Consider the following 19,713-nt stretch of genomic DNA (forward strand, 5'->3'; position numbering starts at 1 on the left):
AAGAGGTAACTATGGGGAGGAAGTGGGAGGGGAGCTGTTGCATTGTAAATTTTGGTCAATGACATGAGACAAAGTATATGTGAACTGCTGTATGAAAAGTAAATTTACTCTGTAAATCTTCACCCAAATCAAAATAAAATTAAAAAAATAAATAAATAAATAAACAGAAACATACATTTCCTATTTGAATAAAACTTCCACCCCCTTCTTGACTTGTCCTGTGACGACTTGTTCACTTGTCTCCATGGACACCTCTTCTGGCTTCTTATACCTCACTTGCCACCATCCTGTCTGTGGGGACTCCACCTCTTCTCCTAGTTGTCTAAATACCTACCTACCCTCTACCTACACTCACTCCTTGGTGATCTCATCCAGTCCTGTGGTGTTAAATACCATCTATACTTTAATAAGCCCCAAATTTATGTGATCCCTGAACTCCACACTCTTAACCAGTGCCTACTAGCCATCTCCACTTGGATGTCTCTAATAGGCAACTACACTCCACAAGTCCCAAACCAAACTTCTGATCTTCATCCTTGCCCAAGCCCTCTCTTCCCATAATTTTCCCATCTCATTAAATGGCAACTCTCTTGGACCCAAAAACCTTAGTGTCATCCTTAGCTCCAGCCTTTTTCTCATACCCACATGTAATCTGTTCAGCAGATCCTGCGGGGCTACATCTACGTACACCAAGAATCTGATTGCTTCTATTTCCACTGCACCACTTCACTGTTACCAGAATTAGTACAATAGCCTCCTAGCTGGAATCACGGCTGCCGCCCTTGACCCCAAGAGCCTATTCTCAAGAAAACAGAGTGACGCTTTCAAAACATAAATTAAGTCATGTCATTCTCCTGCTCAAATACTCCATCAGCTTCCTATCTCATTCAGCCCATAAGCCCAAATTCTTACAATGGCCTATACAGTGCCACAGGGTTTGGTGCCCTGAACTTCTCTGGTCACCTTGCCCTCTCACATCCAGATCCAGCCATTGAACATACTATTGATGTCCCACCTTAAACACCTTCCCTATAAAGAAATAAACTAAGCAGATACTTAGTTTATTAATGTGAATGTTATGTGACAGAATAGAGTTGCTATAGGTAAATAACACACCCACATAGAAATAGCCACCAGCGTTCGCTCCCTCATCTTCTGCATGGCTTCATTTACTCTCCATGAAGCTCTCTTTGACCACCCTATTTAAAATTGATACATACACACAAACATGCCCAGCATTCCCTATCCTCTTCCCAATTAATTTTTATCCATGATTGTTAACACCATTTGACATATCTCCCTTGTCTCTAGGTCAATTTTGCCCAATAAAGTAGCCATGAACCACACACAGCTATTTAAATTTAAATAAAATTAAAAATTCAATCTTGTGTCATATTCCAAGTACTCACTTACCACATGTGTCTGGTGGCTGCCATACTAGACAACATAGACAGAGAACATGTCCTTTATCACAGAAAGTTCTACTGGACAGTACTGTTCTAGAGGGTAAGCTCCACAGACAAAGACACTCTGTCTGCTTTTATCTGTCCCACATACACGTGGGACAGATATAAGCAGACATATATGCTGCTGTTGTTGTATGCCACTGAGTCAATTCCAACTCATAGCAACCCCATATGACAAAGTAGAACTGCCTCATAGGGTTTCTTAGGCTGTAATCTTCACAGAGCAGATTGCCAGATCTTTTCTCCCACGGAGTTGCTGGTGGGTACAGACAGCGATCTTTTGGTTAGTAGCCAAGAGCCTAACCACTGTATCACCAGGGCTCCTTGTCTACATATGCAGGCCCACAGAACTCTCCTGGTCCTAGGAATCCAGCTATGTCTGATAGGCCACAAGAGTGCACGTGGAAACAGCCACCACCATCTGGGCCACAGAGGAACAGTTCTCAACACAACACCTTGGTATTTCAAATCTATTTCCATGTTTTTTCACACGCATATATATATTTTTGTCTCGTAATACATAATACAATGGGTTAATGATAGCTTCCTTATTTCCTCTGATACCATCTACCTACAAACTCTGCATAAAGCAGATACTTGGTTTATTAGTGTGAATTCTATGTGACTGAATAGAGTTGCTACAGGTAAAGAACATGCTCACGTGTGCATGCACTCACAGTACGGGGTGAACAATCAGCTCCGGGCTGTATGACTTAATCACTGGTGCGGCCTCCCTGGTACAGAACACGTGGGATAAATCTGCACCCTGAGAAAGGAGATAAAGGAAGCAGAATTAAAACAGGGGACTCACTCAGAGAAACACTGAAACTGGTTTTCAGGTACAAGGCCTTTCCCAACAAGATACGGGATGCTAATCATTCAAATTACTCAGTATTCCATGTTAAAGAAAAGAAAGAAAGAAACAACAGTAGTTAAACCACAACTATATGCCTTAGGAAAGAGATAAGTAACATACAGGAAATGCCTACAAATAAAGATGGATTTTGCTGCCACCTAAGAGGCAGCATCAAACTCAGACCAGCTCAGATTTAAAAGTTACATTTTTCCTTCTGAACCTTCATCATCCATGAAGATCCACCACAGGAAGTCACACAGCTGAGAATTCCAACCCATATCCTGCTAACTGTTCTGACTGGGCAATCAGGACTTGCAAAGGAAATAGCCTCATTTAATAGGTGTCAATTGCTTAAGTTAGGACCTGAAAAGGCATCCAGGATAATTTTTATGAAGTATGATACTAATAAAACTTTAATTACCAAAAAAAAAAAAAAATGGGTTTCAATTCAAATTATTCTGTCACTGCACAAGAAGTCAGGATAGATTTATAGGTTTTCCTATTACCTATGATTACCCTAAGATGCTATTTAGATTTCAGTCAGAAAACATTGGTTTAACTTTATTAAACAATCTAAGTCTTTAGTAAAAAATCCCAATAAAGAAGTTTTAAGCAGACATACCACTTTGAGGGCTGAGATTGCTGCAAAATACGGAGCTCCAGTGTACCTAAAAACAAGATGTTGAGAGTCACAAAACTACTGAGAATGAGACACATTCCCCAAGTGTATTGACAGACAATACAGGCATGAAGCATATGGCACACTCAACACTTAGTGCATACTCAGTAAATATAAAACAGGACCAGAAAAGCTAATGTTTTATATAAAACCTTTGCACAATTTCAATACACAATGTATATGTGTATGTTCAAACCAATGGGCTGATAAGACAGCAAGAATTACCATGTTTGAAAGTGATATGAAGCTCAGAGAAATCAGAATAGATAGTGTCCCAGATGAGACAGGACACAGTTCTCAAAAAGTAACAATGAATAGAGGTAAGAGTCATCTTACATTTGGGACCAAACATAGGCCCTCAAGGATAAATAACAAGAGATTACATATACTTTCCTCCTGCTTCCAGAATTCCTGTAACTTAATTTTTAACATCACTTCAAGTACAGGAAAGAAAATCTCTGAACCTAACTGAGTGGCTGTAACTTTTATGTTAATTCCAAACAGTAATACTAACCAAGTTAAAACCAACTGGAGAAGAAAAATGAGTACACAGAAAAAGAAGGCTGGTATACTTTACTTACATGAAGTTCTCTCATTGAGCTATAAGAAAGAGTTCCACTAACTAGATAATAGATACATATTAATCTGGGTGAAAGAAGAAGCCATATACCTATAGGAGATCAGCACAGTATTACTAAGGCAAGGAAGGCACCGAGAAGTGCACAAAAAAATACTGATGAATATCATGATAGCAAAAGAAAGGACAGAACATGCATTCACACACAAACACACACAACATGAAGATAAACCCCACCAGTAAAAAAAAAATACACTAATAATAAAAATTGTTTGTCTACTAGATTCACAAAGATTGATAATACCTACAATTTGCAAGAGTTTAGTAGACTAGGTGCTCTTGAACACTGTTGGTGACAGTACACACCAGTCATTTTGAGAGGAGGGAACCTGGCAACATTTTTCAATATTCATATATACATGTATTTTGATCCAGTAAATATTCTGGGAATTAATGCTTCAGAAATAACTAGATATATATACAATGTTATATATGTACAGGGATGTTTAAGTCATACTGTTAACAGAAGAAAAAAAAGTAGAAGTAACCTATTGTCTATCAACAGAGAATTAGTTGAATAAATTAGGGCCCATCCTTATAATAAATACCATACATTCACTTATATAGAATAGATCTATATGAATCAACACGAAAGATATCCACAATATAGCAGTAAGTGGACAAGTTATAAGCATAGAAAAGTCTGGAAAGCTAATAACATCAATAATTGATTATGTGGAATAGTGTAGGGTTTTTACTTCACACATTTCCACGGTGTGTGAATTTTTTACAGTAAGCAGATAATACTTACATTGCCCAATAAGACAGACTGACACAGTGGCTGTACAATGGGCTCAACCACAGTAATGATTATGAGAATGGCGTAGGACCAGGCAGTGTTTTGTTCTGTTGTACCTAGGATCACTCTGAGTCAGAGCCAACCTGATGGCACCTAACAACAACAACTTTTATAACCAGAAAAAAGATAATTCCACTTTTAAAGGTTAATCCCTAACACTAACAGATGTATTTTAAATTAGATAATTATACTCTAGAATGCTGCATTACTAAACTTATCTCAAAACAAAAACTGATGGCCAATTCTTGCCATAAAGTCTTCCTAAAATATAAGACTGGTGAAGAGGATTTGGGAAACACCTCTAACTCTCTCAACTCTCTCATAGGATGCCTCACTAGGTACATTTGAGCATGGTCCAGGATTTCTGGAAAAAAGAGATCAGGATGGGTCTTTGCTTCCCTTCAGTACCAGGTGGGAACCAGGTGGGAACCAAAGGACCAGTGACAGTGGGACAAAGGCCAGCAGCTGGGGGCCATGGGTCTGCAAGAGGTCTGTCATCCTCCAGGGTAGGCAGCCTCCTGGTGCCAAGTGCTAGCAGTTTGCTAGGTGATGTCATTCACAGCTGATCCACAAAAGTGAAACTTACTTATGCCTTCTACTGCTCAAGAGTTCACTCATACTGGAGAGCCCTTAACAGCTGGACCTGACAGAGCCAAGAGCAGACAAAAATGTATAATACCACAGTTGAAAGAATGAGGTGGGGGAATGGAGACACATCTGTAGGACTGATGAACTAACTGCAGAGTTAAAGAAAAACTTTCAATATACGGTTTTAAGAGATTTCAAGTAAATGCAGGAACAAAAGGCGTTTTAATTAAAAAAATAAAAAGGAACTAAAAGCATGACTTTCAGGTTTCAGAGAACAAGTAGAAGATTAAAACAAGGGGGCGGTTTCGAAAGGAGACAGAAATTACAAAGGGAAGTATCAGAGACTTGGAGAACAGATATGAGTGCAACACAATGTAGGAGAAAATAAGAACAGGCGAAAAGTAGCTAATAATCAAATCTGTTGCTGTTAAGTCAACTCCAATTCATAGCAACCTTGTAAGACAGAGTAGACTGCACTCTAGGGTTCCCTAGGCTGAAATCCTTATAGACAGAGACTGTGACATCTTTCTCCCACATAGTCACTGAAGGGTGAACCACCAACCTTTTAGTTAACAGGCAAGCTACTTAACCACTGTGCCACCGGGCCTCCTTCTGATAACCAATAAAAAACCAAAACCAAACCCGTTGCTGTTAAGTCATTTCTGACTCACAGTGACACTAGAGAACACAGCAAATCTACCCCATTGGGCTTCCAAAGTTGTAATCTTTATGGAAACAGAACAACAGGACTTTTCTCCTGAGGAGAGGCTGGTGGATTTGGTTAGCAGCCAAGCGCTTTAACCACTGTATCACCAGGGCTACGATAACCAATAAACCAAAATAAATAAATAAATAAAACCTCAAACCTATTGTGGCTGAGTAGATTCTGACTCATAAATAACCAACCCAACTCACTGCCATCGAGTTGATTCTGACTTGCAGCGACCCTATAGGGCAGAGCAGAACTACTCCATAGAGTTCCCAAGGCTGTATATCTTTTGGAAGCAGACTGCCACATCTTTCTCCTATGGAGTGGCTGGTAAGTTCAAACCACTAACCTTTCGGTTAGCAGGTGAGCCCTTTAACCACTGCACACCAGATCTCCAAAAAAAAAAAAAAAAAAACGTTGTTGTTGTTAGGTGCTGTGGAGTCAGATATGACTCTATGTACAACAACACAAAACACTGCCCAGTTCTGTGCCAAAAAAATAGTAGAGGCAAATTTCCTTTGTCCAAAGGAACTTATACTTGCAGACTGAAAAGACTCACCAAGTTTTAAGCAACATTAATGAAAAAGATAGATATAACCCAGAGAATCTGTTGAATTCTAAAGAAAAATTTTTTTTACAAACTTCTAAGGTAGCATAGTGGTTAAGGCACTTGACTGCTAACCAGAAGGCTGGCGGTTCAAACCCACCAGCCACTCCTTGGAAGGAAGATGGGGCAATCTACTTCCGTAGTGATACTGCCTCGGAAACCCAAGGAGGGGTCGCTATGAGTCGGGTCCGACTTGACAGCACAACAACAAACAAAAAGAACAAGTTACTTATAAACAAAAGTGAAATGGACATGTATCAGACTTTTCAGGTCCAATAATAGAAGTTATTGGATTACCAAAAGAAAAAGACTGCTATTGTCATTAGGTGGGAGCTCTGGTAGTGTAGTTAGTGCCTAAGGCACTTGACTGCTGACCAGAAGGCTAGCAGTTCAAAACCACCAGCCACTCCTCAGAAGGAAGATTGGACAATTTACTTCCGCAGTGATAATGCCTCAGAAACCAAAGGAGGGGTCTCTATTAGTCTCATGCGACTCAATGGCAGTTGAGTTTGGTTTGGTTTGATTTAGGTGTCATGGAGTCAGTTCTGAGCCACAGTGACACCATGTGCAACAGAACAAAACAGTGCCCAGTCCTACCCCATCATCACAATCATTGCCATGTTTCAGCTCACTGCTGCAGGCACTGTCTCAATCCATCTCACTGAGGGTCTTCTAGCTCATTGAGGGACTGCTAGCGGCCTAAACATTCTACACTCAGCCAGTTCAATTCACCCACTACAGAAGGTCTGGAATGATTCAGAGCATAGATCACCCACACATTCTGCCCAAAGAATATGTACTACACAAAAACTCAAAGCATTCCTACCTAAACTATAAACCATAAGGGAAGACAGGAAAATAAATGGCAATATATCTTGCAATATACAAAATTAAATTTAATACCCAAGAGTTCAGCTAGGAATTCTTAGTGTAATGGGTAATTAAGGAAGCATGACACGAAAGAGGGCAAAGTAGGGACTAAAAGTCATCTAAAGATTTCATCTTTCTGGAGGAGGGGAGGAGGTAAGCCAATGATAACTGTCTCTCCCGCAAGTTGCTTTATGCATTTTGACTTAATTATGATAGAGAAGTCACCAACTAAATTTGAAAGCGTAACACAATTTCCAAATTAATAAAAGAAAAGCCCTAGTAAAAATAAGGGCAGGAAGAATGGAAACACAAAGTAAAATAAAGAGTGAATATAATAAATCTTAGAAAGCACATCAGGTAAACTCTAAATATGAATAGACTTATTTCTCCTATTAAAAATTGCTGATACTGTCGGATTGGGTTAAGAAACAAAACCTAGCTACATATTATTTGTAATAAGTATACCTAACTATGTAATTGTTGTTCTTAGTTGCCATTGAGTCCATTCTGACTCATGGCAACCCCCTGTGTGCAGAATAGATAGCTCCACAAGGTTTTCAAGGCTGTGACCTTTTGGAAGAAGATATCTTCTTTGGAAGAAGATATCAGATGTCTTCTGAGGCATCTCTGGGTGGTTTTGAACCATCAATGTTTCAATTAGTAGTAGTCCAGCACTTAACAATTTGTGACACCCAGGAACTCCATAACTCCATGACAAACAATTGAAAATAAAAGGACAAGCAAAGAGATAGCCCCTAAATGCAAACAGAGTAAGTAAAAACAGAAACAGTAATTAAAGGAGAACTTAAGCCAAAAGCAGTTGATACCATTGGCAAAAAAGGACAAATTATAAATCTTTATGTGCAAACAACATAACAGCAAAATATATAAGACCGAAAGGCAATGCAGGCCCCAAAGAAAGCAAACAGCTGTTAAAAAGTAACTTCAAGAAATATCTTTAAATAGATCTAGATTTAGCAAATATGAAGTAGATGATTCTGTTTTGTAATGACTTGTTAAAACTCCATTTTGCAGCAAAGTCCATTTCACAAGCCCTCCAGCATAACAGCATTTCTACTTCTCCCTACCCTTCTCAGAGAGCCCAGTAGCTATCTAAACCAAACATCCCTGAGAACCCACTCACTCCTTCCTTTCCCTGAGAGCTCTGTTAATAGTAATTCTTGGAGTTAGGGGCCCACATCCTGCCAACAGAAAGTCTCAGAATTGAGGACCCTCACTCCGGATTGTGTGTTTCCATTCTGATAATAAACTGACCACAATCTTCCTCAAAATAGTAAGCTAACCATTTATCCTCCCTAAACAATAACCTGGAAATTTATCTCGCTTCTGTAACACGCTTGCTTGCCTGCTTGCAGTCCTAAGCTATATAAACCTGCCTGAAATCAGGCTCGGGGCTGCAGTTGGGGAGAGTGCTTTACTTCCCTGCAGCCCAGCTACAGCTGAATAAAGACTTTTCCAAATTCTGGACATTATAGTGGTCATCAATTTCTTCTGAACCCACAACAAATGGACACGGAGTATTTTTATTCTGATTATAAAAGTAATACGTGCTTATAATACGAAGTCTGGTAAATGTAGAAAAGTACAAATTATGAAAAAATAGTTTCATCATCCTACCACAGGCAAAACCTTAATGCTGACACAGGCCAGTGAACAACTCAACACATCTCAAGAGTTTTTTCCCACTTAATCAGAAAGTTGATCACTGAAAAATATTGAATGTCATAACATCAGACTATATTTAGAAATTATTACTGGAGTCAAACTAGAGAGAGAGAGATAGGTAGATAGATTGTTGTTGTTGTTATGTGCCATGGAGTCAGACCTGACTCACAGCTACCCCTCCTTGGGTTTCCGAAGCAGTATCACTATGGAAGTAGATTGCCCAACCTTCCTTCTGAGGAGTGGCTGGTGGGTTTGAACCGCCAACCTTCTGGTTAGCAGTCAAGTGCTTTAGGCACTACACTACCAGAGCTCCCAGGTAGATACATATATACATACAAAGATAGATAATAGAAAGACAGATTAAACACGATTAACATTTTACATTTATAACTTACTCTTGACAGCCTCCAACTATGCCTATTCTTCCATCTTCTCCTTTGTGCTTTTTGGTAGTTAGAGGAGGTATAATATTTCTCACCAATTGAAAAGTATTTTCCATATCCTTTACTGAATGTGCTTTATGTAGTGAAAATGCTCTTTCTAAAACTGAAAAACAGGAAAATGAAGTTCATTCAGAAAGGTAAATATCTCTTGTTATACAGAAAGAACAGACTTAAACAAAATAGTCATTAACTGAAATACTTTTCAAAAATGACTTAATATAAATGCTGTAGATTTTTGTCCAGTGGTTTCACTATTTTATTTCTGTAAGCAAATTATGTTCAGAAATTATAAGATAACACTAATACATGCTATATATATCAAATTTAAGGAGCCCTCGTGGTGCAGTGGTTAAGGGCTCAGACGAAAGGTCTGCAATTTAAACCCACCAGCCCCATCAACTGCACCAGCCGCTCCAAGGGTGAAAGATCTGCTAGTCTGATTACAGCTTTGGACACTCTATGGGCAGTTCTCCTCTGACCTATGGGGTCTCTATGAGCTGGAATTGACTGGATGGCGCACAACAACATATCAAGTTTATTTCTGAAATGGATCAGATGCTTTGAAAGACATCTTAATCTTTCAGAAAGTTTTATAAACTAAAAAAGCAATGCTACTTGATAAACTATACCTATTTGTATTTCAATCTTCCTTCAAGACGGAGCTCTCATGATGTAGTGCCTAAGGCATTTGACTGCTAACCAGAAGCTTGATGGTTCAAACCCACCCAGCTACTCTGTGGAAGGAAGATTGGGCAATCTACTACCATAAAGATTTGCCACCTCAGAAACCCAATGGGGGTCGCTATGAGTCGTAACTGACTAGATGGCAGTGAGTTTTGTGACTCAAGTTTATGAGGTCTTTTCTATCCCTTCACAGTGGAAAAGCAAGTGCCCATCTGTTACCTTCCAATGTCATATTCTAAAGCCTGACAGATTCATCAAATTGTTCCAATCCAATTTTTCAAGTTGTATGGCCAACACTAATTTGGATACTAATTAGATAACCTAGGAATGGCACTCTAAGTAGAGGACATAAGATATTTTAAATTGAGTTCAAAGTGGCCTTTAAAATAATTTGACCATTTAAAGTTATCTCTAAGTAGCCACATTTTAACTGGTCTCTCTTGAAAAACTTTCCACCTGGCTATATTTTGCCTTAATATTTAAAACAGCTTAGCTGTGAGAGAAATGCCGATTCTTCCATAGAACCCAATGTATGAACAGATAAAACATATATTCTCTGTAGGATGAAAGGATCTTTGAAAATATAAAACCGTATTTTCTCAAACAAGGAACTGATATTTTTATCCTTTCAATTATCTCACAGCTGAGAAAAATTAGAAATGTGTTCAAAGCTTAACCAAAGACTAAAGCTGACACATTTCTGTATGGTAAACGTTTTATTTTTAATGTTGTTGTTGTTGTTGTTATGTGCCATCGAGTCGGCCCCGACTCATAGCGACCCCTCCTTGGGTTTCCGAGGCAGTATCACTACGGAAGTAGGATTGCCCAACCTACTTGGGTTTGAACCGCCAGCCTTCTGGTTAGCAGTCAAGTGCTTTAGCCACTATGCTACCAGAGTACTCTTTAAAATTTACTTCTTATTTAAAAATTCTTTCTTATCCAATGAAATTATTCAGATAAGTTTCTTTTATGAGCAGATGTTAATGCCTTAGCTGATATGTCCCATGCTTAAGCCATAAAATGAAAATGTAGTATTAATTATTCTCAAAGCAAATATCTTTTCACCTTCTTCCAAACCAACATAAAATTAAAACTCAGAATTACTCTGTAAACCTTTGGCCAAGAAAAAGCACAACTAGTCTTGATCAATGATAAATACAGCTGGCTAATCCCTCCGCTCCACGGTCTTTGATTATAACCGACATTCGGCTCCCAGTGAAATAAGTAAACAGCTTTCATCTGCAGAACTACTTCCCATCTGATTTGGAGCCGGGCCACAGAGGCAAGGCAGTGTGACACTGAGTTAACAAAGCAACACTGCTCTAAATCTTTCTTCCTCTCCCGATTCATTCAACTTCCTGTATTCTTGTTCCATACCCTGAATCCCAAGATTATGCACTATCTTTCTTCCCTGTGCATGTTTAAACACATTAGACACCACTATGCTTTGAACAGCTTAATTGTGAAATGCTCCTTCCCTGACGCTACCTTTGATGAACTGCATGAAAGGAATTAGCGTTGCTATAATTAGATTTAACTCCAGTATCACTGAATGCTAATGAAGAATCCATGCTGCTCTGAAAATGCTTCACATGTGTTTGCTGGAAACCTCAACATGGCCAGTGTAATAGCAATACGACTAAGCAACAGAAAAAAAAAATATTAAAGAATATTCACTTCTTCAAATTCCTCAGAACAAGAAATACAGTTGCTTTTCAAAGTTTGTTGTTGTTTCTGTTGTTATGTGCGATCGAGTCGGCCGGACTCATGGTGACCCCTCCTCCTTGGGTTTCCCAGGCAGTATCATTTCGGAAGTAGATTGCCCAACCTTCCTTCCCAGGAGTGGACTGTGAATACAGAATCCAAACTTACCGGTCACTCACGGTTGTTCTGGCTTCCTTACAATGTTTCAGGCTTATGTATCATCCTTCTTTACTATATACTAAGTTTCCAGCTACATATAAAATATTCCTAAAACCAAGTTCATTTCTTTGTGTTACACGTGCTAGATATCCCTCCCTATTCAAAGAGTTGTAAGTTCTAAGTTTCAAAGAGTTCTACAATTTTCCAAACTAGCATTTCAAAAATTCTTCAGGAAGTGGCTATTCAGCTATTACATTCTATTACTTAAGAATTAATTACTGTCAGTATTACCACTGAATGGACACCATGTCAGTCTTTCTTCATATTTATTAATTTACATAGTTACTAAGTCTGGGGAAATGAAAGTCATTTTTATTGTTTTGTCACTTAAGATACATAAAATACCTTAAAGGGTATATGCCTTAAGAGGCATGTACTCTATAAGTTAATTTCCCTAATCTTTCTGTCTAAAAATGGGAATTTTAAAAGATAGAAAAGTGTAGACAAATGAGTCAAATTACTACTATAATTTCCCCCCAATATGCAGTAATTTAAGCTTTCGTCTTTACACTAGAATTCAAGATGAACTTGTGGACCTTGCATTAATATAACAGGGGGTAAGCATTTTATTAAAGCTTCTACAACCAAAAGAAGAAAAAAAGAACAGGAAGAATGAATTAGATTATTAGGAAAAGCTCAGCCAAGTAAAATTTTCTTCAAACAAACATAAAAGATCTGTACAAACTCAATTTTCTAGAGTTTTCACAAACATATTTTTTCTTTAAGCCAGGATGTTTGCAAAGGTTATATAAAAAATTAATCTAGTATTTCCCTCCTGAATTTTTATACAAGTTATCCACCCAGAGATGCCTTGGAAGAAAGAGCTGGCAATCTATCTCTGAAAGATCAGTCACTGAAAACCCTATGGGACACAGTTCTGTTTTGCCACACATGGCGCTGTCATGAGTCTGAATCAACATAGTGGTAATTGGTATGGTTGCTTTGTTTAGTTCCACTATATAATGTCTGATCATTAAGGAATGAAAATGAGATGAACACATGAGCACCATGAAGTGACAAAACAGAAGTATTATGAACCCCATTATAAAAATCCTTCCAAGCAGGTTAAGTTAGTTTCAAAATAACGTACTTGTCTTTATTAAAACATTTATAGGTATAGATCAGAGCTTCTTCTTTGTTGAGGGCTGGGGGCTATTCTATACACTATAGGATGTTTACCTGCATTCCAGGCTGTACTTTGAAGATGCCAGTAGCGCAAACACCTTCCACTCAAGCTGCAACAACCAAAATGTTCCTAGACATTGCCAAATGTCCTAAGGGGCAAAATCAGCCCCAAATGAGAATCACTGGTATAGATGCATGAATGTAGTTTTAGCATCTTTAAGTGTACCAATGCTTCAAATTAAATCCTATTTAAAGTCATATAAAATTGTGACTTTTAAAATTCACATCTGAATAAAACAATTTAGCTAGACTTCAATTTATGGCTGTTAAAAATTAACATTTTATACCAACCTAATACACCTGATGAAAAAGATTCTTAAATTAATGGTAATGTTTGATAAACTCATCCTTACACTAAAAAAAGGAACTAAACCAGTACAGTTTTTAAAATGCCTCCTTCGCCTAACTACCTGAGATTCACATATTCCAAACATTTACATTTAAAATTTCATGTCAAGCCTTTGAAAAATCAGCAATATTATAGACATGGTACGAAGTACTTAATCTTTAAATCAAACAGGGCAAGTATCATGAACCGAAAGGGGCCCTGGTAGTGCAGTAGTTAAGTGCTCATTGATAACCTAAAGTCAGCAGTTCAAACCCAGCAGCTGCTTTGCAGGAGAAAAATGTGGCAATCTGCTTCCATAAATATTACAACCTTGGAAACATTATGAAGAAGTTCTACTCTGTCCTACAGAGTTGCTCTGAGTCAAAATACACTGGAGTCTTTTTTTTAATCATGAACCAATATTTAACTACCCGTCTGTACTTGGTCTCATAGCCAGAAAAAATTCCATATACTACGAAAACAATCTGACACAAAACTAAGCTGTCACGTGTCAAACCACGTGTCAAAATGCAATACCTAGGGGAGGAGAAAGAGCTGCTGTCATAGCATTAAAACTAATGTCATCTCCATATGCCCGGTGGTGTGTCCGCTGCGGTGGGCTTGGTGGTCTGGACTGGGCCCTCTGCGAGACGGCTGAGGAAATCCCAGCCAACACTTGCCCCAACATCTGTAACATCTGGAGCTCCCTGGTGCGCTCAGCTTCCCGGTGCTTGTCCTCCATTTTCAGCCTCTGCTCTTCATATCTGAAAAATTTCTCTTCTGCATCCACACTTTGCTGTAACAGTTTCCCCATCATCTTGTCAAGAGGTATACTGGTATGGCGCTTTTTTGATCTTTTTGGTTGAGAAAGATGAGGTGTGCTGGTCTGAGCACCAATATGCTTAAAGCCTACAATTTTTAAAGCAAATAATGATTTTTGTTGTTACTCAAATAATGACAAGTACATATATTGTCATTTTTCCTGCAGTTCAATATAAACTTTATTAGAATAGTAAGTAACAAGGGACTTAAATAACAAATAAATTATGGAATCATTTGAACGACTATGCCAGATACATAGATCTGTAACAGTTAATTATTCAAAAACATTTTTTTATAAGTCCCATTTACCATACACCAAAAATATATATGCTGATCGTGCAAAAACTTGTATTAAATTCACATCGCAATCTTTATCATATCCAGAAAGAAAACACAGGGGAGGAGGAGCTCTTGTTTTTGAACTACTACTTTGTCCCAAATAGGACTGTGGTATTTTGGAGCTAAAAGTATATAAATGCCATCACCTTCAAAGCAACCTAACCAATCCACAGCATGCAAAATTCATCTCTTCCTCTTCTATTAGGTGTATACTTTGTTTAGACTTTATCAGTGTTCCCAGTTTATGGGCTGTGATAAACTGCCCACATGTTAACAGTTACATCAAGGAACAGGTTTAGGAATCCTTGAGAATATTAAGCCTCCTCTGTAAACTGAATGCGTGAAGATTTGTGTATGAAAAACTGCCTTTCAAATATGGATCATTTTTTTAATTATTTAAAAAGCATAATTGAGTTGACAGTAGCTTTTTGTTACATACTTAAAACATAGCTACTAAAGGTAAAGCAATTGTTATTACATATGTAGTTCTGAGACTTTCAAACACACAGAAATTATGTGCTAGGGAATGAAACACACATAAAAAAAATGGAGTTTTCATATCTGAACTGGTGGATATATTAAACTTTGCCTACATCGAATGAGGTGCCTCTCCCAGACTATGGCTTAAAGGCAAGGTTCATGTATTTTCCATGTTTGGCACTCCCCACCCTCAATTGCTTCTGTTGTTGTTGTTATGTGCCGTGGAGTCGGACCCGACTCATAGCGACCCCTCCTTGGGTTTCTGAGGCGGTATCACTACAGAAGTAGATTGCCCAACTTTCCTTCCGAGGAGTGGCTGGTGGGTTTGAACCGCCAGCCTTCTGGTTAGCAGTCAAATGCCTAATTGCCTCTAGCAGTGTTTTAAACAGAATAAAACACTCAATGAATGTTTGCTGAATTAAAGGCATCTCAGTTCACTCTTCTCATCAACAGCCAGTTTAACCTTGTTTTATAGATAAAGAAGTGAAGGCCCAGAAAGACAGACTTGTGAAGATGCCACAGTTAGTAATGGACAACCCAAGCCAGAAGACTCTCTTTCACCAAAAGGCTAACATTTTAAGGCAAAAGAAATAATTTCTCAACCTAATAAATATTCACCCCACTGACCAAAAGTCAAGTCAAAACCTTCACAAATGCCATCTGGAACCATTTGAGAGGGGCAAAAAAAATCACTGTCAAGAAGTATAATTTCCACTTTTTAAGTGGAATTGTATGAATACAAAATATAAATGCAAACTGCTTGCTACCATTCTGTCCCATTCACTTGACACAAATACCTCCTATTAGTTAAAGGGTCAAATGAGGTCATCTGGTGGCATAGTGCCCAAGGCATTTTGACTGCTAAACAGAAAGGTTGGCGGTTCAGACTCATCTCAGAAGGAAGACTGGGCAATCTACTTCCGTAAAGATTTACCCCCTCGGAAACCCAAAGGGGGTCTCTAGGAGTCAGAATCGACTCAATGGCAGTGAGTTTGGTTTTTTTTTTTTTTGGTTTATACTTAATAAAAGGAGGTCTGGTGGTGCAAGGGTTAAGTATTCAGCTGCTAATAAAAAAATGGTGGTTGGAAGGGGGAGGGGTGCCAGGGGTGGGGCAGAGAGCACCTGGCAATCTGCTCCTGTAAAGATTACAGCCTAGAAAATCTTAACAGGGCAGTTCTACTCTGTCACATGGTGCTGCTATGTATGAATTGAAATCCAGTGGAAGCAACTAACCAACAACACTTAAAGGTTTCAGTTGACTTACTGATATGTACCATTTGAACTTACCCACAGAAGTATTTAAATATAAACATCAATGTTTTGAGGGATAAAAAGGCCTTCACAAGAGGCGACTTAAAATTCACCCTGTTAAGTAACTTTGTCATTACCACAATTCTAAGTCTGGAAAAACAGGTCAAGTTTGTCTGGTTTTTGTTTGTTTTAAGGAAGTCTGGCTGAGAAAGACTAGAGAACTAAAATGATTGCTTAGTCTAGGCTGTTTTCTAGAATTACTTGTTAGTTACAGCTTTTCCTGTTGTCTTACGGTTTCTCTCTACCAAAAGCGCTTTAAATTAATTTGACTTTTTAACTAACTTATCATGTCACAGAAACCTTTAAGCTAATCAAGATACCCTGTGTTTCCCCATAAAAGACGGGGGATATCAGTGATCTAGGACTCCACTTTTTAGTAAAAGCTTAGCAAGTCAGTCTTATAATGAAACCCCAAACAACCTCAAAGAAAAACCTTGCTAACCAATCATAAGTGTGTGAACTTAAGACAAACAGCTACCCCAAAAAACTCTCTAAAATAAAGCAGCACTCAGAAGCCTCTCTGCTTGCTTCAAGTGTAGAAACCAGTGGAGGGAATCTTTCAACGCAATTGGAACTAGTGTGCCAAAAAACAAAAGGCGGAAAATTCCTAACAATTACTCTCTAATCATGCCCACCATGTACACAAGGTAAAAAAGCTTTCCAAGAACTACTGTGGTAAAACTTTTCGCCTTTACAGTCACATGAGAGTGCATCTTACCATTTCAGCCACTTATTGGCTGTGGAATCCCAAGTCACTTCTTAGCGCTTCTATTTATTCTCTATATACAAAGATGGATAATAGCAAACTCCCTACCTTGTTGTAATAAATGAGATAACACAATATGTAAGCTATTTAGCTGCATAAAAAAATTAAATAAATATTCATAGGGGAGACGGAAAAAAACTATTATATGAGGAGATATGGAACCCCAAACAATTCGAATCTGCTTGTTCAATTTATACCTAAATTCTTTCTACATAGTTCATCCCATTTGAAAAGCATCTCAGAATCCAGGGACCTATTATTGGGAATTCTACGAACCAATAGCCAAAGTCAGGAATGAGAGTCTACTAGGTCACAGGAAACTCTTGGAATAAACCCTTTCCTAGGCGACACATACACATACACACACACACACACACACACACACACTCTTACACGCACAAGGCCTGCCCCAAGGCTGCACTCACCGTCTCCAGGCGGCACGGGGATGGCGAAGGGGGCACATTCCACCTTGACTGGATGCTCGCCGAAAGAGGAGCCCTCGCCGGTCAAGTCCTTCTCAGCAGCCTGGCCCTGGCCGGCAGCGTCCCCGGGCGTGGGACATCCCTGGGGAGGCGCAGGGGCCCCGGCAGCGGCCCGGGCACCCAAGATACGGTCCATCTCGTCGAAGAACTTGCAGGCCTTGCGCGCAGGCCCACCCTTGGGGAGCCCGTCCTTCGCCTGGTAGTATTGGCGCTTTAAGCCCTTGATGCGGATGCGGCACTGCTCCGGGGTCCGATCGAAGCCCACCTGGGCAAGCCTGCACGCCACGTCCCGGTACACATGGCTGTTCCGAAAGTTCCCGTCCAACGCTGACTGCACGTCCGCTTCTCCCCAGATGCCCAGCAGGGCTCGCGTCTCCAGGTCGGACCACAAGAAGCCTCGGGTGTTGGCGATCATCATCCCCAACCCCCGTAGATGCGAGAAAAGGGACCGCGAGCACCGCAACACAAGGGAAGAAAAAAGCCAGACAAAATACCGATCCTTTGCGGGGCAGCCGGGGAGAGGAAGCACGGCTCCAAATAGCGCAGGAGCTGTCGGACACGCACTCCGCTGCGCTTCACATTTCTCCAGTATACTCGGGGAACCCGCGCCGGGAGACAGGCGCCCTTCACTCCGCTCCGCCCGCCGCAGAAACAAAGTTTAAAACCAGGCGTCGAGCACAGCTCCGCGTCCCCATTCACATGCAAATCCACAGTGAGGTGAGAGAACCCCGTAAGGATCCCACCGCCAGGCCCAGGGATTGCACTCGGACAGCCCCGGGTCCTGTGCACCCCAGCAGCTGCCGCAGCAGCTCAGTCACTCACGCAGGCTGTGTCGCTCCGACCACAAGCTTCCAGCGACCAGACCAGCCCCTTCCCGAGGCCAGCTCTCCGCGCCGGCGGCAACAATTAAAGCTTCCCTTCCACAGAAGCGCCTACACTCCGTCTTCCCGCGCCGGGCGCCCCGCCGCAGTCGGATACACCTCTCCGAGCGTGCCCCGCTCTGCATCTGCGACCGCTCAGACCCTTTCCAACGCACCCCGCACCACTTCCCCGCCGCCTCCCTCCGCCCTTCGGTGCCACTCACGCACAGACGTCCCCGCCTCTGCTCGGGTGACAGGAGGAGGCGCCGCCTCCCCCAGCCTCTCTACGTCTGCACCATTCCAGGAATGCCCAGCAGCTGGCCCAGCCACCGTGCTCCCCGACCCACTCTGCCTTCTGCAGGATCGCGCACAGACCAGGTGGAGACTTGGCTCTCCTCCAGCCGCGCTCTCAACTCGCCACTCCCAGCCGCGCTTTATGGCGCCATCCTGCACACGACTTGCTCTAGGAACCTCGGCGACACGTCTCCCTGATGATCCCCGGCCCTCGCACTCAAGCAGCTCCATTCAATGTCTCCCACACGGAAAAGGGATGCAAATCTCTCGTCTCCCACCCGCCTGTGAGAAACAGTCCCGAGGCCGAGTACCTGTTCGCAGAGGCAGCCAGTAGAGCGCGAGCGCGGACATGAGCAGCGCTGCAATGGCCCCGCGGGTGGCCATGGTCCAGGCTACTACCCAAGTGATCATCGCCAGATGAGAGCGGTGCCTCTCTTCAGCCAAGGTCCAGCTCCCTCTCCCCAGTAAGGCCTACATTGATCTTACCTAGCCTGCAGGCCGGGAACCCGAGAGCAACGCGTATTGCTAAACCACCCAGGCGTTGAAGCACAACCATTGGACGTTTCTTCCGGGTTCAAGGCCGACTCCGCGCTGTAGCTGCCGCAGGAAATAGGTTTCCAACTCGCAGTGGGTCGGGACTCCGGCTCTCCCCACCCCCTTACCGGCTCTTCACCAATCACCACTTAGTCTCAGGATGATTGACATGCACGACGCCAAACGGCCTAGGCGAGGAAACGCTGAAGCCCGGGCCACAGGTCTACTCAAAAAGTGTTTTGCTGTAAAGCAGGGTTATATAGAAAGAATCAAGATGGGGCTTAATATTTTAGGGCTTGATTTGCTTTTATAGTTCCTATTGTGAGTATGTGATGTTATTGAAAATAAGAAGTAAAGCTGCCTAA

The 19,713-nt window shown here is 40.9% G+C and overlaps 1 protein-coding gene across 1 annotated transcript in view; it reads right to left on the reverse strand.

The window, feature by feature from the left end:
- NAXD (NAD(P)HX dehydratase) overlaps window positions 1–19,225 on the reverse strand; it is a 78,853-nt gene extending 59,628 nt beyond the window's left edge. The window contains exons 1-4 of the mRNA XM_042780691.1: window positions 19,126–19,225; window positions 9,293–9,443; window positions 2,945–2,990; window positions 2,144–2,232 (exon numbers count right to left, since the gene is read on the reverse strand). Of these exons, the coding sequence (XP_042636625.1) occupies window positions 2,144–2,232; window positions 2,945–2,990; window positions 9,293–9,443; window positions 19,126–19,225 (386 nt within the window). The remainder of the gene's footprint in view (window positions 1–2,143; window positions 2,233–2,944; window positions 2,991–9,292; window positions 9,444–19,125) is intronic.
- Window positions 19,226–19,713: the final 488 nt, after the last annotated feature.

This window comes from Orycteropus afer, unplaced genomic scaffold (genome assembly GCF_000298275.1).
Source record: "Orycteropus afer afer isolate SDZICR_OR568_19922 unplaced genomic scaffold, OryAfe1.0 scaffold00055, whole genome shotgun sequence".
NCBI classification, from domain to species: domain Eukaryota; kingdom Metazoa; phylum Chordata; class Mammalia; order Tubulidentata; family Orycteropodidae; genus Orycteropus; species Orycteropus afer.